General features: G+C 52.8%; 1 protein-coding gene across 1 annotated transcript in view; it reads right to left on the minus strand.

Moving 5' to 3' along the window:
- Window positions 1-2,693: 2,693 nt before the first annotated feature.
- LOC139239037 (RNA-binding protein Nova-1-like) overlaps window positions 2,694-24,089 on the minus strand; it is a 59,009-nt gene continuing 37,613 nt past the window's right edge. The window contains exon 3 of the mRNA XM_070867542.1: window positions 2,694-3,917. Within this exon, the coding sequence (XP_070723643.1) occupies window positions 2,910-3,917 (1,008 nt within the window). The 3' untranslated portion in view covers window positions 2,694-2,909. The remainder of the gene's footprint in view (window positions 3,918-24,089) is intronic.

A 24,089-nucleotide genomic window follows, 5' to 3' on the forward strand; every position in this document is an offset into this window, starting at 1 on the left:
GGCCTAGTGGGCTTCGCATGTCCCTAAAGAATATTCACTTCTCCTCCACGGTCTCCCTGTCTTCTCGTGTTTTGCCGCCACTGGTCTTATGCCGGAACTCTACCCCGCCTCCCCCCACCCCCCCCCGATGGTAGGACAGTCTGCATTGCACAATCACCCCCACTCCAAACTTCCAGCACTGGTGTAGGGATAGACCGTGAGGCTAACTGAGCCAGAGGCCGCACTTAACCATCTCACTGCCGCCAGTCACTATCTTTGTTGGCCGAGGGGTATCAAGGGTTATAGACCCGAGACGGGTAAAGGGAGTTGAGCTACAGCCCAGCCACAATCTCATTGAATGGCGCAACAGGCTCGAGGGGCTGGATGGCCGCCTCCTGTTCCCATGTTCCGTCCCGTTACACTCCTCCCACCACTAGGTGTCGCTGGAGCACAGCCCAGAACAGAGACATCTAGTGGGCACATGCCGGCATTGCACGGCATCTCTGAAATCCCATGAATTGCATCCAATGCACGGCACAGAGTCAGGCCACTCGGCCCAACTGCTCCGTGCCGGCATTTATGCTCCACACGAGCCTCCACCCAATCCCCTACTTCACCTCACCCTATCATCATAACCTTCTGTTCCTTTCTCCCTCATGTGTTTATCCCCTTAACTGGATCTAACACTGTTCGCCACAACCACTCCCTGTGGCAGCGAGTTCCACATTCTCCCCACTTGCTGGGTGAAGAAGCTTCTCCCGAATTCCCCACTGGATTTATCGGAGACTATCTTGCGTCGTTGACACCTGGTTTGCAGGGAGGTAGGGAATAAAGCTGGGGTGTGGGACGAAACAAGGCAGCGTCTTCAAAGAGCCAACGCAGGCCGAATGCTAATCCTTCTACGCTGCAGGATTCTATGATTCTGGTTGAGGACAAAGAGATGTCCCTGCTCCACATCTACCCTATCAAACCCTTTGATAAACTTAAAGACCCTCTATCGCGTTACCCCTCAGCCTTCTCTTTCCTAGAGCAGGGAGTCCCAACCTGTTGGGTCTCCCCTGATAAACATAGAAAATAGGTGCAGGAGTAGGCCATTCGGCCCTTCGAGCCTGCACCACCATTCAATATGATCACGGCTGATCATGCAACTTCAGTACCCCATTCCTGCTTTCTCTCCATACCCCTTGATCCCTTTAGCTGTAAGGGCCACATCTAACTCCCTTTTGAATATATCTAACAAACTGGCCTCAACAACTTTCTGTGGGTAGAGAATTCCACAGGTTCACAATTCTCTGAGTGAAGAAGTTTCTCCTCATCTCGGTCCTAAATGACTTACCCCTTATCCTTAGACTGTGACCCATGGTTCTGGCCTTCCCCAACATCGGGAACATTCTTCCTGCATCTAACCTATCCAATCCCGGTCAGAATTTTATATGTTTCTATGAGATCCCCTCTCATTCTTCTAAATTGCAGTGAATATAAGCCTAGTCGATCCAGTCTTTCTTCATATGTCAGTCCTGCCATCCCGGGAATCAGTCTGGTGAACCTTCGCTGCACTCCCTCAATAGCAAGAATGTCCTTCCTCAGGTTAGGAGACTAAAACTGTACACAATACTCAAGGTGTGGCCTCACCAAGTTATAACCTCGCAGGTTCTGTGCAAGTCTAACATTTTAAAGACTGCACAATGTCTAAATCTGTGGTAAATGCGGCGGCCATGCCCGGCGGGCTCAAAGGAGCCCCAAAAAATCTCCCGGGAAGGTTCAATAAGTAGGACGGGGAGCAAGGAGCAGGAACCAAGATGGCGGATCGCCGAGCGCATGCGATCTCTCACGGCTTGGCCGCCTCCCTGGGGTTCTCACATTGCCGTCAGTCGGGGAGGAGGAGGAGAAAGGCAGGGTTGCCAAACCCCTCCTGGAATGAAAGTTCCAGCTCCTGCACCATGTCGCGAGCAACATCATCATCATCATCATAGGCAGTCCCTCGGAATCGAGGAAGACTCGCTTGCACGCTAAGAGTGAGTTCTCAGGTGACTGAACAGTCCAATATGAGAACCACAGACTCTGTCACAGGTGGGGCAGACAGTGGTTGAGGGAAGGGGAGGGTGGGACTGGTTTGCCGCACGCTCCTTCCGCTGCCTGCCCTTTGGTTTCCGCATGCTCACGACGACGAGACTCGAGGTGCTCAGCGCCCTCCCAGATGCACTTCCTCCACTTAGGGCGGACTGGTCTTTGGCCAGGGACTCCCAGGTGTCAGTGGAGGGCTTCACTTAGTTCTAAAAATATTGGAGATGGGGGGTGGCAGGGTGGGGGGGGCGTGGAGCTCAACCGATAGTTGAGAACCATCCAATGGGGCGAGGAAGAGTTTGCTCGCCCTGTCCAATGGGCGTTGGGGGGTAGGCTGGGCTTCCCCAGGACGGACGTGTCAGGCGGCCAATGGCGGGGCAGCATGTGACTACACCTCCAGGATTCCATCCAATGGGAGCGGTCAACCCCAGCCAGTCGGCCATTTTGGAAAACCTGGGTTCCCCCATTGGCGGGAGGGGGGTGGAGGCGGGAGGGAGGAGGGTGGGGGGGGGGTGAAGTTGGAATGGACAGATCTGATGGCTCAGCGTCTGGTCTGAGGAGCACGTGTTTTTTTTTAGTCAAGTCCAGCACACGACCACAAACACTCACCACAAAAAAGAGGAAAGGATAAACAAAATTAAAAAAAGGAGGAAAAAAAACGGGAAGGAGGGAAAATAAAACCCAAAGAAGACGTGGTCTCCATGGAAACATGTGGTAAACATTATTTACATATACACAGATCTCTGACGTTGTCATATAATATATTAATACAAGACGTTTTAATTAGAATCAAGTACTATATAAGCCCCTTTTTTCAGTTTAAAAAAAAACGGAAACCTGTCTTTCGGTTTTTTTGGCAGACTCATTTACCCAACTTTCTGCAGGTTCGCTGCACGGACACCCTGCTCGTAGGTGATTCGCTGACTGATTAAATACTGCGCTGCCTGGGTGGAGGCTGCTGTTCCCGTGATCGTCACCTTGCGGTTCCTCGTGCCGGGGATAAACTCCCCCTTTTTGGAGATCTGAATGCGGGCACCAGTCAACTCCTGGTACTCGACCAGCGTCTTGCCGCCCTTGCCCAAAATGGCGCCCACCAGGTTCTCCGGCACCGCGATCTCCACCACGTCCTTGGCGCCCTCGCCCAGCTTCTCCGCGGCCAGGATGGAGCCGGCTGCCAGCGGCGAGGCCGCGCCGAAGTAGCCGTTGGTGGCCGCGGTGGCGGCGGCCAGCGAGCCCAGCGAGAAGGTGCCCACGGCGCTGCCGGGGGCGTTGGCGCCGGCCGAGGCTTCGTTGGCGTAGGAGGCCAGCAGGTTGGCGGCGGCGGCGGCGGCGGGGTTGGCGCTGGCCGCCACCGCGGCCAGGACCCCCGTGGCGGTAGCTGGGTTGAGGCCCAGGCCCAGGGAGTTGGTGTTGTATCCGTAGCTGGCCAGGGTGTTGAGCGCCGAGCTGATGGCCAGCAGGTCGTTGCCGGTGAAGCCGGACAGGCCGGTGGTGAAGCCCGCCACGCCGGCCAGGTTGGCGTGGCCCAGCAGACCCGCCGCCGAGGCGGCAGCCGGCAGCACCTCGGTCGAGTTGGCGTACGGGGAGCCGGTGGGGTTGGAGTTGGCCACGGGGCCAGAGATGTTGGCGTAGCTGATGTTGAGGCAGCTGCCGCTCTGCGGGTCCTCCTGGATCTTCTGCACGATCAGCTCGACCGCCTTGCGGTTCTGCTCCCCCTCGCCGCTCACCGTCACCACCCGCTCCTGCAGGTTGATGCCCTCGGGCTTCTGGGACAGCTGTACCCAGGCCCCAGACTGCTCCATCACCGCCTTAACCGTGGCACCTCCCTTCCCGATGATCAGCCCCGCCGTGCTGTTGGGCACAATCAGCTTGGCCTGCAAGACAAAAACGGGGAGGGGGCAAGAGCGGCGGTTAGAATCTCCCGGCGGAACAACACGGGCCAAAACACCGACTACCCCCGGTGGTTTGCCCCTTCACTCGCTCGATTCCCGAGATGAAGGGTTGTCGTGTGAAGAAAGGTCGAGCAGGTTGGTCCTGTGCTCAACAGCGAGTTCAACAATTTCAGACCGTAACCTCTGCTCATATTTGGCTCCCCTCCTCCACACCCCCACCCCATAATCTCCTCCCTCCTCCCCCCGTTCCATCCCCCCATCCCCTTCCCCTCCCCCCGTCCCCTTCCCCTCCCCCCATCCCCTCCCCCCTTCCCCTGTCCCCTTCCCCCCGTCCCCTTCCCCTCCCCCTGTCCCCTTCCCCCTGTCCCCCATCCCCTCCCCCCTCCCCCTGTCCCCTTCCCCCCGTCCCCCATCCCCTCCCCCCTTCCCCTGTCCCCTTCCCCCCGTCCCCCATCCCCTCCCCCCTTCCCCTGTCCCCTTCCCCCCGTCCCCCCATCCCCTGTCCCCCGTCCCCACCCCCCTCCCCCCATCCCTTCCCCCCGTCTACCTCCCATACCCCCCCGTCCACCCTCCCCCCTCCCCCCTCCCCTCCTCCCCATCCCCTTCCCCTCCCCCCATCCCCTCCCCCCGTCTACCTCCCACCCCCCCCATCCCCTCCCCCCGTCTACCTCCCACCCCCCCGTCCGCCCCCCCACCCCCCTCCGTCCCCTCCCCTCCTTGTCTCGTCCCATCCCCTCCCCCCCCCCCACCGCTCCATCCCCCTCCATCCCCACCCCGATCTTATGTAATTTTTCTCTCTTTGTCTCTAATGGCAGCCGGTAATTATCCCGCCATTCACACCCTATCTAGACTCACCTTTGTCTAACCTCTACCGTTACCATCTCAATTCGGCCCATCATCCCTTCTGTCTCTCTAATCTCTCCTGCCTTCCATCCTATCACAGACCTTCCCTTTTGTTCCTCCCTCCCCTCCCCCTTTCAGTGCTCCTTCAGAATCTGATCATTCCGAACACTCTCCAGTTCTGACGAAGGGTCATCGACCCGAGACGTTAACTCGGTTTCTCTCTCCACAGATGCGGCCCGACCCGCTGAGTATTTCCAGCATTTTCTGTTTTTACTCCAGATTCCAGCATCCGTGGTATTTTGCTTTGTATTTGGGCCTATACTCATTGGAGTTTAGAAGAATGAGGGGTGATCTTATTGAAATGTGGAAGATACTGAGGGGGCTCGACAGGGTAGGTGCAGAGAGGATGTTTCCCCTCGTGGGGGAATCTAGAACTAGGGGGCATAGTCTCAGAATAAGGGGACGCCCATTTAAGACAGGAATGAGGAGAAATTTCTTCTCTCAGAGGATCGAGAATCTTTGGAATTCTCTGCCCCAGAGAGCTGTGGAGGCTGGGTCATTGAATATATTTAAGGTGGCGATAGACAGATTTTTGAACGATAAGGGAGTGAAGGGTTATGGGGAGCGGGCGGGGAAGTGGAGCTGAGGCCAGGATCAGATCAGCCACGATCTTATTGAGTGGCAGAGCAGGCTCGAGGGGCCGTATGTCCTACTGCTGTTCCTATTTCTTATGTTCTATGTTTCACTGGTCAAGGCATCATACCGTCAACATGGGCCTCATTTTAACACAACTCGTGAGCGGGAAACCTGGTGGAATTGACCTCAATGGAGAATAAAATCGGTCGGCGCACAATAAACGGCAACTTTCCGATTGGGCGAGTCAGGTTAAAATTGCCCCCCCACCCCACAATGTGTCAAACCCTCGCTTCTTGAGGCAGAAGGTCGTGGGGGTTCAAGTCCCAGTCCAGAGACTTGAGTACAAAAATCCAGGCTGACACCCCCAGTGCAGTGCTGAGGGAGTGCCGCACTGTCGGAGTTAAACCGAGACCCCGCCTGCTCTCTCAGGTGGATGTAAAAGATCCCACGGCCACTATTTGAAGAGGTTGTCATCCCCGGTGTCCAGACTACAGAATCAGAGAACGGTTACAGCACAGAAGGAGGCCATTCGGCCCATCGAGCCCGTGCCGGCTCTCTGCAAGAGCACTTGATCTCGACCCACTCCCCCCCCGCCCTTTCCCTGTAGCCCTGAAAATTGTTTTTCCTTCAGGGACTTATCCAACTCCCTTTCGAAAGCCGCGATTGAGTCTGCCTCCACCACCCTCTCAGGCAGCGCGTTCGAGATCCTAACCACTCGCTGGGCAGATTTCCTTCCCCAAAGGACATTCGTGAGCCAGATGGGTTTTTACGACAATCTGGTAGTTTTGTGGTCACACTAGCTTTTTAATTACAAATTTATTTAATTAACTAAATTTAATTTTCCCTGCTGCCATGGATGGATTTGAACTCCTGCCTCTGGATTATTAGTCCAGTAACAGAACTACTCTGCTACTATTCTAGCAAATATTTATCCTTCAACCAACATGACTAAAGACGGATGCTCTGGTCATTATCACATTGCTGTTTGTGGGGACCTTGCTGTGCACAAAATGGCTGCCGCGTTTCCTACATTACAACAGTGACTGCACTCCACACAAAGTTCTTCATTGGCTATAAAGTGTTTTGAGATGTCCGGTGGTCATGAAAGGCGCTATATAAGCAAATAAGCAAAAACGTTCATGCGCGGGAATTTGAATGGGCCAAGCACCCAAAAATAAAATTAAAGGGAACATTGGTTTGGGCACCACACAGTTGGTTCCGGGCCAAGGTGACCAGAATCCAGCCATGGATACCCCCACCACCCCCCTACTCCCCCAGATACTTGTGCTCCCCCGGTATCCCGCCTCTCCCCCAACCTCACCAGCTGAAATAATATGCTGGAAATCTCAGCGGGTCAGGTAGCAGTGTAGAGGGAGCTTTACTCTGTATCCAACCCCGTGATGTACCTGCCCTGGGAGTGTTTGAGGGGAGAGTGTAAAGGGAGCTTTACTCTGTAGCTAACCCCGTGCTGTACCTGCCCTGGGAGTGTTTGATGGGACAGTGTAGAGGGAGCTTTACTCTGTATCTAACCCCGTGCTGTACCTGCCCTGGGAGTGTTTGATGGGACAGTGTAGAGGGAGCTTTACTCTGTATCTAACCCCGTGATGTACCTGCCCTGGGAGTGTTTGAGGGGAGAGTGTAAAGGGAGCTTTACTCTGTAGCTAACCCCGTGCTGTACCTGCCCTGGGAGTGTTTGATGGGACAGTGTAGAGGGAGCTTTACTCTAGATCTAACCCCGTGCTGTACCTGCCCTGGAAGTGTTTGATGCTGACACTGGGCACCCAGTGCACTAACATCTCAGCTTGGTGCGTGTGAAATTCATTCGTGGGTCATTCTGAGTGACTTTCAAAGTTCCTGGAGGCTGAGATTCGTGGAACATACAAGAGGACGATTTGCTAAGTGCTGTGGTAGTGAAATCAGAAACGTGTTGATAAAGAATGAGTTTGCAACACAGAGCACAATGCGATGTTCCCCAGGGTTAGTAACAGGAGCAGGTGGCAGAGTGCTGCAGTTCCAACTGCTGCCACTGGAGGGAGGGCCAAGATTTGGAATCACCGAGGGATCCATTGGCAGATGGAGCTTCCGAAATACCGCAATTATTAATTACCCCAGGAATGCCACTGCACCAGTAGAACTTGCATTTCTATAGCGCCTTTGATGACCTTGTGTCTCATAGCGCTTTACAGCCAATGAAGTACTTTTTGGAGTGTGGTCACTGTTGTAATGTAAGAAACGCGGCAGCCAATTTGCGCACAGCAAGCTCCCACTAATGGCAATGGGATAATAACCAGATTTCTTTTGTGATTGAGGGATAAATATTGGCCCCAGGACACCGGGGAGAACTCTCCCTGCTCTTCTTCGAAATAGTGGCCGTGGGATCTTTTACGTCCACCTGAGAGAGCAGACGGGGCCTCGGTTTAACGTCTCATCCGAAAGACAGCACCTCCGACAGTGCGGCGCTCCCTCAGCACTGCACTGGGAGTGTCAACTGGGATTACACGCTCAAAGTCTCTGGAGTGGGACTTGAACCCACGACCTTCGGACTCAGAGGCGAGAGAGAGCGCTACCCACTGAGCCAGGCTTGACAAGACTACGCTGTGACACAGGGTTCCCAGTCCACCCCTCAATGCTTTCTTCATCTTTTCCTTTCCCTCTCGAGCTTTCCCTTTATTGCTCTCCCTCTCTCTCTCTCTCTCTCTGCCACCCGCCCTGCAGCATTCCCTCGCTGTCGATGGGAGAGCAGATGGTCGCATTCTTTGCGGTGGTGGAAGCCTCAACAGTTTTAATAGAGGACTTTCACTGCCGCTATGAATGTTGGGATAGCTGTGCCTCCATTGCAATCGATTACTCTCCAGCAAGAGCAGCGGTGGAGACCACCTCGCAAGCTCCAACCAATGGACTACTACAGGAAGCAGGAGAATTGACGGGAAAGGCTTACCTGGTGATGGGACAAGGTGTGGTGCAGGCCCGGGGACTCACCCTAAACTAAAATCGGAATCGATATCGTAGCATGATTACAACAACAACTTGTATTTATATAGCGCCTTTAACATGGTGAACCATCCCAGGAGTGTTACACGACAAAAGAAAATTTGGCACCGAGCCGCGCAAGTAGAAATTAGCGCAAGTGACCAAGAGCTTGGTCAAAGAGGGAGGTTTTAAGGAGCGTCTTAAAGGAGGAAAGAGAGGTAGAGAGGCAGAGAGGTTTAGGGAGGGAGTTCCAGAGCTTGGGGCCCAGGCAACAGAAGGCACGGCCACCGATGGTGAAGCGATTATAATCAGGGAGGCTCAGGAGGGCAGAATTGGAGAAGCGCAGACATCTTGGGGGTTGTGGGGCTGGAGGAGATTAGAGAAGGGGAGAGGCCATGAAGGGATTTGAAAGTAAGGATGAGAATTTTAAAATTGAGGCGTTGCATAATTGGGAGCCAATGTAGGTCGGCGAGCACAGGGGGTGATGGGTGAGCAGGACTTGGTGCGAGTTAGGACACGGGGCAGCCGAGTTTTGGATCACCTCTAATTTACGTAGGGTAGAATGTGGGAGGCATAGAAGGAGGCCATTCGGCCCGTCGAGCCCGTGCCGGCTCTCTGCGAGAGCACTTCAGCCAGTCCCACTCCCTTTCCCCGTAGCCCTACAAATTTATTTTCCTTCAGGTAAACTCCCTTTTGAAAGCCGCGATCGAGTCTGCCTCCACCACCCTCTCAGGCAGCGCATTCCAGATCCTAACCACTCTCTGCGTTAAAAAGATTTCCCTCATTGTCGCCTTTGGTGTAAGGTGATTGGCAGAAGAACCAGTGTCCTCTGGTTCCCGACCCTTCTGCCAATGGGAACAGTTTCTCTCTATCTACTCTGTCCAGACCCACTCATGCTTTTGAAACTCAAAAGTTCATTGAAACATACAAAATCCTTACAGGGATTGACAGGGTAGATGCAGGGAGGATGTTTCCCCCCCCCGGGCTGGGGAGTCTAGAACCAGGGGTCACAGTCTCAGGATAAGGGGTCGGCCATTTGGGACTGAGATGAGGAGAAACTTCTTCACTCAGAGGGTGGTGAATCTTTGGAATTCTCTACCCCAAAGATTCTCCGTCATTGAGTATATTCAAAATAAAAGACTTGCATTTATATAGCGCCTTTCACAGCAGCCAGTTTGCGCACAGCAAGCTCCCACAAACAGCAACGTGATAATGACCAGATAACCTGTTTTAGTGATGTTGATTGAGGGATAAATATTGGCCCCAGGACACCGGGGATAACTCCCCCTGCTCTTCTTCGAAATAGTGCCATGGGATCTTTAACTTCCACCTGAGAGAGCAGACGGGGGCCTCGGTTTAACATTCGAAAGACGGCACCTCCGACAGTGTAGCACTCCCTCAGTACTACACTGGAGTGTCAGCGTAGATTTATGTGCTCAAGACCCTGCAGTGGAATTTAAACCACAATCTTCTGACTCAGAGGCGAGAGTGCTGCCCACTGAGTCACAGCTGATGACAGAGATCGATAGATTTTTGAATATTAAGGGAATCGAGGGATATGGGGATAGTGGAGTTGAGGTCAAAGATCAGCCATGACCTCATTGAATGGCAGAGCAGGCTCGAGGGGCCGAATGGCCGACTGCTGCTCCTATTTCTTATGTGATTGTGAGGTGGCCTTTTGTTAGACAGCGGACTCTGCAAGGCCAGCAGTCCCTCGGGTTTGTGAAGTAGAAATAGTCTCACTTTTCTGATGCCAAGGTCAGTGAAACTTTGCGATCAGTGCTGTAGGAATCTGTCCTAGAAAGACAGGCAAATGGTTAAAACTAATGTATGTTTGGAGGCTCACCAGGGATTGTCAGACCGAGCTATTCAAAGATGCTGAACTGCTCCGGAAATAGCACAGCGCTGGTAGTCGCAAGAGAGCCGAGGGCCATTTACTGTCCCCTCCTCTCCCGCTTCACCAAACGCTCGTCATAAACAAGCTATTCCGTCCGCCATGCACAGCCTCTCCGGCCATGGGACCTTCCTCTCTCGCTCGTCCGCCAATAAGAGGGCAATGCCAAGGGGGCAGTGCCACGCTGTGGAAGGAGGGGGGGGGGGCACACCACAGCTCCACGCCCCGCGAGGAATGCTGGGCGCACTTCCTGGTACATTCCACCCTGTGTAAACTAGGGGTGATCCAAAACTCGGCTGCCCCATGTCCTAACTCACCCGCTCACCCATCGTCCCCTGTGTTCGCTGCCCCATGTCCTAACTCGCACCGAGTCCCGCTCATCCATCATCCCCTGTGTTCGCTGCCCCATGTCCTAACTCACCCGCTCATCCATCGTCCCCTGTGTTCGCTGCCCCATGTCCTAACTCACCCGCTCATCCATCGTCCCCTGTGTTCGCTGCCCCATGTCCTAACTCGCACCGAGTCCCGCTCACCCATCGTCCCCTGTGTTCGCTGCCCCATGTCTTAACTCACACGCTCATCCATCATCCCCTGTGTTCGCTGCCCCATGTCCTAACTCACCCGCTCATCCATCGTCCCCTGTGTTCGCTGCCCCATGTCCTAACTCGCACCGAGTCCCGCTCATCCATCATCCCCTGTGTTCGCTGCCCCATGTCCTAACTCGCACCGAGTCCCGCTCATCCATCGTCCCCTGTGTTCGCTGCCCCATGTCTTAACTCACCCGCTCATCCACCATCCTCTGTGTTCGCTGCCCCGTGTCCTAACTCACACCGATTCCCGCTCACCCATCACCCCCTGTGCTCACTGACCTACATTGGTTCCCGGTTAAGCAACGCCTCGATTTCAAAATTCTCATCCTGGTTTTCAAATCCCTCCATGGCCCTCGCCCCTCCCTATCTCTGTAATCTCCACGAGATGTCTGCGCTCCTCTAATCCTGCCCTCTTGAGCATCCCTGATTATAATCGCTCAAGCATCGGTGGCCGTGCCTTCTGTTGCCTGGGCCCCAAGCTCTGGAACTCCCTGCCTAAACCTCTCCGCGTCTCTACCTCTCTTTCCTCCTTCAAGACGCTCCTTAAAACTGACCTCTTTGACCAAGCTTTTGGTCACCTGCGTTAATTTCTACTTATGCGGCTTGTTGTCAAATTTTTAAATCTCATAACACTCCTGTGAAGCGCCTTGGGATGTTTCACTATGTTAAAGGTGCTATATAAATACAAGTTGTTGTTGTAGAAATAGGGAGGAGGCCATTTAGCCCCTTGAGCCTGTTCCGCCATTCAATAAGATCACGGTTGATCTGTACCTTAACTCCATTGACCTGCCTTGGTTCTGTATCCCTTAATACCAAACAAAAACCTATCAATCCCAGTTTTGACACTTTCAATTGAGCCCCCCCGGCCTCAATAGCTTTTTGGGGGAGGGAGTTCCAGATTTGCACTACCCTTTGCGTGAAGAAACATAGAAACATAGAAAATAGGTGCAGGAGTAGGCCATTCGGCTCTTTGAGCCTGCACCACCATTCAATATGATCATGGCTGATCCTTCACCTCAGTACCCCTTTCCTGCTTTCTCTCCATACCCCTTGATCCCTTTAGCCGTAAGGGCCACATCTAACTCCCTGTTGAATATATCTAACAAACTGGCCTCAACAACTCTCTGCAGCAGAGAATTCCACAGGTTCACATTTCTCTGAGTGAAGAAGTTTCTCCTCCTCTCGGTCCTAAATGGCTTACCCCTTATCCTTAGACTGTGTCCCCTGGTTCTGGACTTCCCCAACATCGGGAACATTCTTCCTGCATCTAACCTGTCCAGTCCCGTCAGAATTTTATATGTTTCTATGAGATCCCCTCTCATTCTTCTAAACTCCAGTGAATACAGGCCCAGTCGATCCAGTCTCTCCTCATATATCAGTCCTGCCATCCCGGGAATCAATCTGGTGAACCTTTGCTGCACTCCCTCAATAGCAAGAATGTCCTTCCTCAGATTAGGAGACCAAAACTGAACACAATATTCCAGGAGAGGCCTCACCAAGGCCCTGTACAACTGCAGCAAGACCTCCCTGCTCCTATACTCAAATCCCCTCGCTATGAAGGCCAACATGCCATTTGCCTTCTTCACCGCCTGCTGTACCTGCATGCCAACCTTCAATGACTGATGCACCATGACACCCAGGTCTCGTTGCACCTCCCCTTTTCCTAATCTGCCGCCATTCAGATAATAGTCTGCCTTCGTGTTTTTGCCACCAAAGTGGATAACCTCACATTTATCCACATTATACTGCATCTGCCATGCATTTGCCCACTCACCGAACCCTGTCCAAGTCACCCTGCAGCCTCTTAGCGTCCTCCTCACAGCTCACACCGCCACCCAGCCTAGTGTCATCTGCAAACCTGGAGATATTACATTCAATTCCTTCATCCAAATCGTTGCTTCCTGACATCACTCCAGCTCTGATTTTAAGGTTATGACCCACGGTGCCCCCAGATGACCTTCAGGCAGCTCTTTCCTCGGGGGATTGGGCCCCTTGACCAAACGCCAGCAACACTACGTTACACGTTCGGGACCTCCCCCAAAAAGCTAACGCGTGTCTTTCCCCCGATCGGATGCTGAATCGGCTGTGTATCTGTTTTCTTGCGTGTCTGTCAGCCGTAGCTCAGTGGGTCGCACTCTGGCCCTAGGGTCGTCAGAAGGTCGTGAAAGTCGCCCTCGCCCCCCCCCCCCCACTCCAGAGTCTTGGGCACACAATCCAGGCCGACACTCTCAGTGCAGTGCTGAAGGGAGCGCCGCACTGTCGGAGGTGCCGCCTTTTAGATTAAACCCAGGCCCCGTCTGCCCCCTCAGTTGACCACTACTGGAAAACGAGTTCGCCCCGGGGTCCTGGGCCAATATTTATCACTCAAACCCCCATCACAAAAAACAGAGGGGGTCACTGGATTTTGTTCAGGAGCAGGACCGCTCTCTGATATCTGCGCTCCCTAACCTAAGGACGTCGAGACCACTTGTCAACCTGGTTAGTCGAGATCATTTAACGCTCAACCGGGAGCTTGCTGTGCGTAAATTGGCTGGGACGTATCCTACGTTACAACAGCAACTACACTTCATAATAAAGGACTGCATTGGCAATAAAGCGCTTTGGGGCGTCCTGAAAGGCGCTATATAAATGCAAGCCTTTCTTTTTGTCTACTGCCTCTGAACGTGTTGTCTTGATGTTGGTGTTCCATGGCAGCCAGCTGGCAAATTGTCCAGCAGTACGTCGTCCATGTGGCTATTCTTATATGGTGATATTTAACCACCGAGGACAACACAGTCAGATCACACTCACACATACAAACACTGCTCCCTCCCCTCCCCTCCCCTACCCCCCACAAGGGTCACTGGATAAGGTTCAGGATGAAACATATGAAACATATAAAATTCTGACGGGATTGGACAGGTTAGATGCAGGAAGAACGTTCCCGATGTTGGGGAAGTCCAGAACCAGGGGTCACAGTCTAAGGATAAAGGGGGTAAGCCATTTAGGACCAAGATGAGGAGAAACTTCTTCACCCAGAGAATTGTGAACCTGTGGAATTCTCTACCCGCAGAGAGTTGTTGAGGCCAGTTCGTTGGATATATTCAAGAGGGAGTTAGATGTGGCCCTTACGGCTAAAGGGATCAAGGGGTATGGAGAGAAAGCAGGAAAGGGGTACTGAGGTGAATAATCAGCCATGATGTTATTGAATGGTGGTGCAGGCTCGAAGGGCCGAATGGCCTACTCCTGCACCTATTTTCTATGTTTCTAGGAGCGGTATCGCTCCCTGATGTTTGCGCTCCCGAATCTAAGGACATCGAGATCGCTTGTGACACTGCTTGGTTGAGATCATTTAGCTCCCAACAGGTCGGGGGCAGGGGGCAGGGGGTGGGGGGGGGGGGGGGGACCCTGGGTCTTTCTTGGGCCGTGTGGCTCAGTGACTCTTGGGACATGCTCCCTAGGTCATCAAAAGAGCAGAGTTGAGTCGTCCCGATGAGCCGCGTGTTCTCCTCCGCCGTCTAGGTCTACCTCACGGTGGGCATTCCACGGTGTCACTGTGACCCTGCTGTCCCAATGACAACCTGCAATTACATAGCGCCTGAAACACAGTAAAACATCCCAGGGTGCATCAGAGGGGCGTTACCAGACAACATTTGCTACATGGGGTACTGAAGTTGCATGATCTTATTGAATGGTGGTGCAGGCTCGAAGGGCCGAATGGCCGACTCCTGCACCTATTTGCTATGGGCCACATCAGGAGGTATTAGAGCAAGTTGGTGAAGGAAATAGGAACTAGGAGCAGGAGTAGGCCATTCGGCCCCTCGAGCCCGCTCCGCCATTCAATAAGATCATGGCTGACCTTCGACCTCAACTCCACTTTCCCGCCCGATCCCCATAGCCCTTGATTTCCCTACACTCCAAAGATCTATCTGTCTCAGCCTTGAATACACTCAACGACTGAGCCTCCACAGCCCTCTGGGGCGGAGAATTCCAACGATTCACCACCCTCTGAGTGAAGAAATTTCTGCTCATTGCTGTCCAAAATGGCCGACCCCTTATCCGGACGGAGACTGTGACCCCTGGTTCTGGACTCCCCAGCCCGGGGGAAAACAGCCTCTCAGCACCGACCCTGTCAAACCCCCTCAGAACCGTGTCTGTCAGTTTTAAGGAGCGTCTTAAAGGAGGAGAGAGAGAGAGAGAGAGCGAGACGGAGAGGTTTAGGGAGGGAATTCCAGAGCTTGGGGCTCGGGCAGCTGAAGGCACGGCCGCCAATGGTGGAGCGAAGAAGATCATAGATGTGCAAGAGGGCAGACTTGGGAGGGGCGCAGAGATCGCGGAGGGCGGCAAGGGTTGGAGGAGGTTGCGGAGATATTGAGATAGTGGAGGGTGTGGGGTGGGGGGGGGGGAGCGTGGGATACGAGGCCACGGAAGGATTGGAACACGAGAATGAGAATTTTAAAATGGTGGTGTTGCCGAACCGGCTGCCAATGTAGGTCAGCGAGCGGGGAGGGGCTGGTGGGAGGCGGGGGGGGGGGGGGGGGGGAAGAATGGGACTTTGGAAGGGGAGGGGGGCGGGGGCAATGGGCAGCGGGGTCGTTTTTTTTTTTGTCTAAATCTTCTTGGAAGGCACTGGAACATTTCGCGGAAAGCATTGGTTCCCATGAGTCACGGTTGCCGTGGAGACTAAGCTGCCGTTTTCTCACAGAACAGAATGGGGCTCGGAGCGTTTACAGCGCACAATGGCACAATGTTGCTGTGTGGGGTGCGGGGGGTGGGGGGGGTGAGGGGGAGGGGAGAGGAGAAGGCCAACACTTCGACAAAAGGCTTAGAGAATTAGCAGCTCAAGCTTATTGTGCAGCACTCAGCATCTCTCCTGAGCCCGAGCTTAGAGGGATAGACATTATATCGAGAGGCATTTTCCAGCTCTAAGCGGCCATCTTCAGCTTCCCTACTTCTCTCTCTCTCTCTCTCTCTCCTTCCCCCCCCCACCTCCCCTCCCCCTATTTTCTTTGTCTTCATCTGGGAACTGGCATCGACCAGCTCTTGCTATCCTCCATCTTGAATTTTACGGCCAGTTGTTCCCTCCGGCCACCCCCCCCCCCCTCACCTCCCTCTTTGTTCCTCTCCCTCAAGCAGCCCCTCTTCACACGGGAGACTCGGCAGCGAGTGTCGGAAGGGGCTAATCGACTGGGGGAGGGGAGGGGGGCATCACAGCTGCAACCTGACCCCAATGTTCCCCCCCCCCCCCCTCCTCCCCCACGGCGCTGTCGCTCAGATGTCACTGTCTGGTTATCAGGGCCGGAAAAGAAAGACAGAATTGCATTTATATAGCGCCTTTCACGACCTCAGGACCTTCCCACAGCACTTTACAGCCAATTACATTTTGAAGCGTAGTCGCTGTGGCAATGCAGGAAACGCGGCGGCCAATTTGCGCACAGCAAGCTCCCACAAACCGGAGTAATGAGCTGAGCTTTTTTTTTTAAGGTGATGTTACATAAGAGTATAAGAAATAGGAGCAGGAGTAGCCATACGGCCCCTCGAGCCTGCTCCGCCATTTAATACGATCATAGCTGATCCGATCGAGGACTCAGCTCCACTTCCCCGCCCGCTCCCCATAACCCCTTATCCCCTGATCGGTTAAGAAACTGTCTGTCTCTGTCTTAAATATATTCAATGACCCAGCTTCCACAGCTCTCTGAGGCAGCGAATTCCACAGATTTACAACCCTGAGGGAAGAAATTCCTCCTCATCTCAGTTTTAAATGGGCGGCCCCTTATTCTAAGACCATGCCCCCTAGTTCTAGTCTCCCCCATCAGTGGAAGCATCCTCTCTGCATCCACCTTGTCGAGCCCCCCTCATAATCTTATACGTTTCGATAAGATCACCTCTCATTCTTCTGAATTCCAATGAGTAGAGGCCCAACCTACTCAACCTTTCCTCATAAGTTAACCCCCTCATCCCCGGAATCAACCTGGTGAACCTTCTCTGAACTGCCTCCAAAGCAAGTGTATCCTTTCGTAAGGCTTAGGGGTTATATTTATTTGTTCACGGGATGTGGGCGTCGCCAGCATTTATTGCCCGTCCCCAATTGCCCCTTGAGAAGGTGGTGGTGAGCCGCCTTCTTGAACCGCTGCAGTCCCGTGTGGTGAAGATGCTTCCACAGTGCTGACTTTGTCGTAACGGTTCAGTACAACTGAGTGTCTCGCTGGGCCATTTCAGAGGGGCAGTTAAGAGTCAACCACATTGCTGTGGGTCTGGAGTCACATATCAGCCAGACCGGGTAAGGGCGGCAGATTTCCTTCCCTAAAGGGACATCAGTGAACCAGATGGGTTTTTACGACAATCTGGTAGTTCCATGGTCACCATTACTAACACTAACTTTTTATTCCAGATTTATTTAATTAACTGAAATTAAATTCCCCAGCTGCCGCGGTGGGATTTGAACTCATGTCTCTGGATTACTCATCCAGTAACATAATCACTATGCTACCGTTCCCATGAAATATTGGCCTGAGGACTACAGGGATAAGCCCCCTGCTCTTCTTCGAGATAGTGGCCGTGGGATCTTTTACATCCACCTGAGAGAGCAGACGGGGCCTCGGTTTAACGTCTCATCCGAAAGATGGCCCCTCCGACAGTGCAGCGCTCCCTACATCATGTGGTCAAGCCCCTGGATTGGACATTGGCTGGAAATGGTGTCGGGACGTCCGGAGGTGGTGAAAGACGCTATAGAAATGCAGGTCTTTCTATCTTCACCTCCGTCAATCCATCCATCTGCTCTCTCAGGCAGACGTAAAAGATCCCACGGCCACTATTTTGAAGAGCAAGGGGGAGTTCTCTCCGCTGTCCTGGGGCCAATATTTATCCCTCAATCAACATCACTAAAACAGATTATCACATGGCTGTTTGTGGGAACTTGCTGTGCGCAAACTGGCTGCTGCATTTCCCACATTACAACAGTGACTACGCTCCAGATGTACTTCATTGGCTGTAAAGTGCTTTGAGACGCCGGTGGTCATGAAAGTCGCTATATAAATGCAAGTCTTTTCTCGCTGCAGAAACGCATGTAGTTCCTTCTCGAGCACAATACACACTTCTCTTAAAAGTTCCAACCTTAACCTACAACTTAAATTTACCCTTTGGGTGAACAAGTTCTGTCTGATGGCGCTTCCTACTCCTAACCTCCTCGGCCCTTATTTGAGGCTGTGTTGGGCCTATATTCTCTAGAGTGATTTCTGGGATGGGGGGATTCTGCTATGAGCTGAGATTTAGTAGACGAGGCCTATGTTCTCTCGAGTTCAGAAGAATGAGAGGTGATCTCATTGAAACATACAACATTCTTACAGGGCTTGAGCCAGTGGTCACACAGTCTCAGAATAAAGGGTCGGCCATTTAGGACTGAGATGAGGTGAAATGTCTTCACTCAGAGGATGGTGAATCTTTGGAATTCTCTCCCCCAGAGAGCTTTGGAGGCTCAGTCGTTCAGTGCATTCAAGACAGATTTTTGGACATTAAGGGAATCAAGGAATTATGGGGACAGTGCAGGAAAGTGGAGTTGAGGTCGAAGATCAGCCATGATCTTATTGAATGGCGGAGCAGGCTCGAGGGGCTGAATGGCCTACTCCTGCTCCTAATTCTTATGTTCATATGAAGGAGTCACCATCATAGGCAGTCCCTCGGAGTCGAGGAAAACTTGCTTCCACTCTAAAAATGAGTCCTTAGATGGCTGAACAGTCCAATACGAGAACCACAGTCCGTGTCACAGGTGGGACAGATAGTCATTGAGGGAAAGGGTGGATGGGACAGGTTTGCCGCACGCTCCTTCCGCTGCCTGCGCTTGGTTTCTGCACGCTCTCGGCGACGAGACTCGAGGTGCTCAGCGCCCTCCCGGATGCACTTCCTCCACTGAGGCCGGTCTTTGGCCAGGGACTCCCAGGTGTCGGTGGGGATGTTGTACTTTATCAGGGAGGCTTTGAGGGTGTCCTTGTAACGTTTCCTCTGTCCACCTTTGGCTCGTTTTCCGTGAAGGAGTTCCGAGTAGAGCGCTTGCTTTGGGAGTCTCGTGTCTGGCAGGACTGACATATGAGGAGAGACTGGATCGACTGGGCCTGTAGTCACTGGAGTTTAGAAGGATGAGAGGGGATCTCATAGAAACATATAAAATTCCGATGGGACTGGACAGGTTAGATGCAGGAAGAATGTTCCCAATGTTGGGGAAGTCCAGAACCAGGGGACATAGTCTAAGGATAAGCCATTTAGGACCGAGATGAGGAGGAACTTCTTCACTCAGAGAGTTGTTAACCTGTGGAATTCTCTACCACAGAAAATTGTTGATGCCAGTTCACTGGATATATTCAAGAGGGAGTTGAATATGGCCCTTGCGGCTAAAGGGATCAAGGGGTATGGAGAGAAAGCAGGAAAGGGGTACTGAGGTGAATGATCAGCCATGATCTTATTGAATGGCGGTGCAGGCTCGAAGGGCCAAATGGCCTACTCCTGCACCTATTTTCTATGTTTCTATGTTTCTATGCGGACAATGTGGCCCGCCCAGCGGAGCTGATCGAGTGTGGTCAATGCTTCGATGCTGGGGATGTTGACCTGGTCGAGGACGCTAACGTTGGTGCGTTGGAGACGGTACAAGAAGTCTCAATTGCAACATGGCGAAGATACAGGGAGGAGGAAGGGAGTGTGTCGACAAATGTTTGAGCTCATGAAAAGACCACGAGAGGAACAGTCAACGGAGGGAAAGGACGGGAAGTGAAGGATTGCAATCCGCTCTCCGCACTCCCAGCCAAGATGGCCCTCGATCGGAAGCTCAGAAGCAGGAATGTTCAAGTGAGGGGGGGGGTATTACTCGGGGAAAATCAAATGACCATCAGTGCGGTCGATTATATTATTGACTCTCGAATGATTTTAATCTCATTCGTTGTGACATTGCAGTCTCGTCTGGAACCTGATCACCACCGAGAGACTATTTATTTGTGATTGGAAGCCTATATTACATCACCTCTGTCTGCTGGGGCTGTACTGAAGGCTGTCAAGAGTGTACAGACAGGCAGGCCCGCGTGTCAACATCAATAGCTACAATATGTACATCTCCTTCCAGCCCTGATGTACCAGCGCTCGTAAATAATTCATTACCCGCCATTCCCCAACCTGGGACAGGGTACAGGCGGTGAGCGAGAGAGACACAGGAGGGGGAAGGGAAAGAGAGAGAGGGGGATGATAAGAAAGGAGGAAATAAAAAGACTTGCATTTATATAGCGCCTTTCACGACCACCGGACGTCTCAAAGCGCTTTGCAGCTAATGAAATACTTTTTTTGGAGTGTACTCACTGTTGTACTGTGGGGAAACACGGCAGCCAATTTGCGCACAGCAAGCTCCCACAAACAGCAACGTGATAATGACCCAGATAATCTGTTTTTGTAATGTTGATTGAGGAATAAATATTGGCACCAGGACACCGGGGAGAACTCCCCTTTGCTCTTCTTCGAAACAGTGGCCACGGGATCTTTTACGTCCACCTGAGAGAGCAGACGGGGCCTCGGTTTAACGTCTCATCCGAAAGACGGCCCCTCCGACAGTGCGGCGCTCCCTCAGCACTGCACTGGGAGGGTCAGCCTGGATTTTTTTTTTTGTGCTCAAATCCCTGGAGTGGGACTCAAACCCACAACCTTCTGACTCAGAGGCGAGGGTGCTGCCCACTGAGCCACAGCTGACACTCGAATAAATTAGGAAAGGAAGAGAAGGAAATGAGGAAGAGGGGAAGGAGGAGAATAGGAATGAGAGGGGATTCAACTAGAAGGAGGAAGTGACAAGATGCAGGGAAAATGAAGGGGACAATAACAGAACGAGTGAAAGAAAATATCTAAGAATATAAATTTGAGCTAGAGTATAAAGGGAGGCAATGAAATAATAAAAACATTTATTCAGAGCACAAAGTCAGAAATATAAAAGACAGCAACACCAACGTGAATTTATATAGCGCCTTTAGAGTAATGAAACGTCCCAAGGTGCTTCACAGGAGTGTTATGCGATTTTAAAACATTTGACACCAAGCCGTGTATGTAGAAATTAGGGCAAGCTTGGTCAAAGAGGGAGGTTTTAAGGAGTGTCTTGAAGGAGGAGAGAGAGGTAGAGAGGCGGAGAGGTTTAGGGAGGGAGTTCCAGAGCTTGGGGCCCAGGCAACAGAAGGCACGGCCACCGATGGTGGAGCGATTATAATCAGGGATGCTCAGGAGGGCAGAATTAGAGGAGCGCAGACATCTCAGGGGAGGGGGGAGGGGGGGGGGGGGATTGTGGGGCTGGGGGAGATTACAGAGATAGGGAGGGGGCGAGGCCACAGAGGGATTTGAAATTTAAGCACGATGGAGAAGAGAAGCTCAGAGATGGACAGAAGGAGTAACAGGAGTGATGGGAATAAGCAACATTTATGAAATTACACTTTGTACTGTGTTAACCGATGGGTCAGTCCAAACACATTATCACACAGGCCCTTAACCGATTGATTACTAACACTCAGACCTTGGTGAATGAGAAACTGCAGTATGACCCAGAAGGTGTCCACTGATTGATTACACCTCTGTGAAGCCCTTTGGGTTGGTTTTTCTACATTAATGGTGCTATACAAATGCACATGGTTGAAGGGAGAAATAGAGAGCAGAAAAGAGAAATGGAGAGAGATACAGACAGATTGAAAACAAAGACCTGCATTTCTATAGCGCCTTTCACAACCACTGGACGTCTCAAAGCGCTTTACAGCCAATGAAGCACTTTTAGAGTGTAGTCACTTTGGTAATGTGGGAAACGCGGCAGCCAATTTGCACATAGCAAGCTCCCACAAACAGCAATGTGATAATGACCCAGATCAGCTGTTTCTGTCCTGCTGTTTGAGGGATAAATATCGGCCCCAGGACACTGGGGATAACTCCCCTGCTCTTCTTCGAAACAGTGCCACGGGATCGTTTAGGTCCGCCTGAGAGCGCAGACGGGGCCTCGGTTTGACGTCTCATCTGAAAGACGGCACCTCCGACAGTGCGGCACTCCCTCAGCACTGCACTGGGGAGCGTCAGCCTGGTTTTATTGTGCTCAAGCCCCTGGAGTGGGACTTGAACCCACAACCTTCTGACTCAGAGGCGAGGGTGTTGCCCACTGAGCCACGGCTGGCTGACGAGGAAGCCAGAGCGTGCAAGCAGAACAGAAAAGGAGAGCGAGAGAGGACATCAAACCAGGAGTGCGAGGCTCAAGCTCTGATGATTTTCTTTGCCTGGGGCGGCGTTCGGTCGTCTCCCATCCAGCTCTCAGTGAGCGGAGTTGATTTGCTCGGAAGGGATTGTAGGTCGACAGAATTCCACCGTGGCAGGTGACCTGGTTTGTGATATTTGTATCAGATGACACTTGGACAAGGGTGCGAAACGAAAATAATTTGCAGTTTGTTGCAAGGACGCTCACGCTTTGATCTATTTATACACCTCCCTGTGCCAGTAACGAGCCCAGGCCACTGCTCGGGGGAGGTCGATGAATACAGGTGTTGGTTCGACACAAGATGGTGACGGAGTCGGGGTCAGAGACTTCAAAAACGTGCGCCACAGCGGCACCTAGTGACCGGAGCCTGCAACAACCTGCATTTATAAATCGCCCCAGGCCCGATCATTAAAGAACATTTGACAACGAGCTGCACAAGGAGATATGAGGGCAGGTGAACAAATGCTTGGTCAGAGAGGCAGGTTTTAAAGAGCCTCTTAAAAGGGGGAGCGAGAGGCGGAGAGGTTTGGGGAGGGAATTCCATAGCTTGGGGCCCAGGCAGCTGAAGGCACAGCCACCGACGATGGGGTGAGGGAAACCAAGGTTGTGGGAGCTTGCTGTGCGTAAAATGGCTGCCGCGTTTCCCACATTACAACAGTGACTACACTGCAAAAATGCTTCATTGGCTGTAAAGCGCTTTGAGGCACCCGGTGGTCATGAAAGGCGCTATATAAATGCAAGTCTTTCTTTTCGTTCAATCTGTCTGTGGTTCTCTCTCTCTCCGTTTCTCTTTTCTGCTCTCTATTTCTCCTTCAACCATGGAGGAGCGCAGAGACCTCAGGGGGTTGTGGGGCTGGAGGAGATTACAGAGATAGGGAGGGGCGAGAGCCATGGAGGGATTTGAAAACAAGGATTAATATTTTAAAATCGAGGCATTGCTTAACTGGGAGCCTATGTAGGTCAGTGAGCACAGGGGGTGAGGGGTGAGCGGGACTCGGTGCGAGTTAGGACACTGAGCAGCGAGCACAGGGGGTGAAGGGTGAACGGGACTTGGCGCGAGTTAGGACACAGGGCAGCGAGCACAGGGGGTGAGGGGTGAGCGGGACTTGGCGCGAGTTAGGACACAGGGCAGCCGAGTTTTGGATGACCTCTAGTTGACGGAGAGTGGATGATGGGAGGCCGGCCAGGAGAGATTTGGAATAGTTAAGTCTATATATAACAAAGGCATCTCTTAAGTCTTCTCCTTAAATGCATCCCTGCTATTCGCCTCAACCACTCCCTGTGGTAACGAATTCCACATTCTCACCACTCTCTGGACAAGGAAGTTTCTCCTGAATTCCCGATTAGATTTATTGGTGATTATCTTATATTGATGGCCTCTAGTTCTGGTCTCCCCCACCAGTGGAATCACCTTCTCTACATGTAACCTAGACAGAATACAGGGGTGGGAGAGAGAGAGAGGGAGGGATGGGGGGGGGGGGGGGGGAAAGAGTGAGAGGGAGGGAGGGGGAGAGAGGGAGAGGGAGAGAGTGAGAGGGAGGGAGGGGGAGAGAGTGAGAGGGAGGGAGGGGGAGAGAGTGAGAGGGAGGGAGGGGGAAAGAGAGAGTAGGGGGGGGGGAAGAGAGAGTGAGGGGGAGGAAGAGAGAGTGAGGGGGGGAAGAGAGAGTGAGGGGGGGAAGAGAGAGTGAGGGGGGGAAGAGAGAGTGAGGGGGGGAAGAGAGAGTGAGGGGGGGAAGAGAGAGTGAGGGGGGGAAGAGAGAGTGAGGGGGGGAAGAGAGAGTGAGGGGGGAAGAGAGAGTGAGGGGGGAAGAGAGAGTGAGGGGGGGAAGAGAGAGTGAGGGGGGAGAAGAGAGGTGGGGGGGGAAGAGAGAGTGAGGGGGAAGAGGGAGTGAGGGGGGAGAGAGAGTGAGGGGGGGAGAGAGAGTGAGGGGGGAGAGAGAGTGAGGGGGGGAGAGAGAGTGAGGGGGGGAGAGAGAGTGAGGGGGGGAGTGAGTGAG

This window comes from Pristiophorus japonicus, chromosome 26 (genome assembly GCF_044704955.1).
Source record: "Pristiophorus japonicus isolate sPriJap1 chromosome 26, sPriJap1.hap1, whole genome shotgun sequence".
Taxonomy (NCBI): Eukaryota; Metazoa; Chordata; class Chondrichthyes; family Pristiophoridae; genus Pristiophorus; species Pristiophorus japonicus.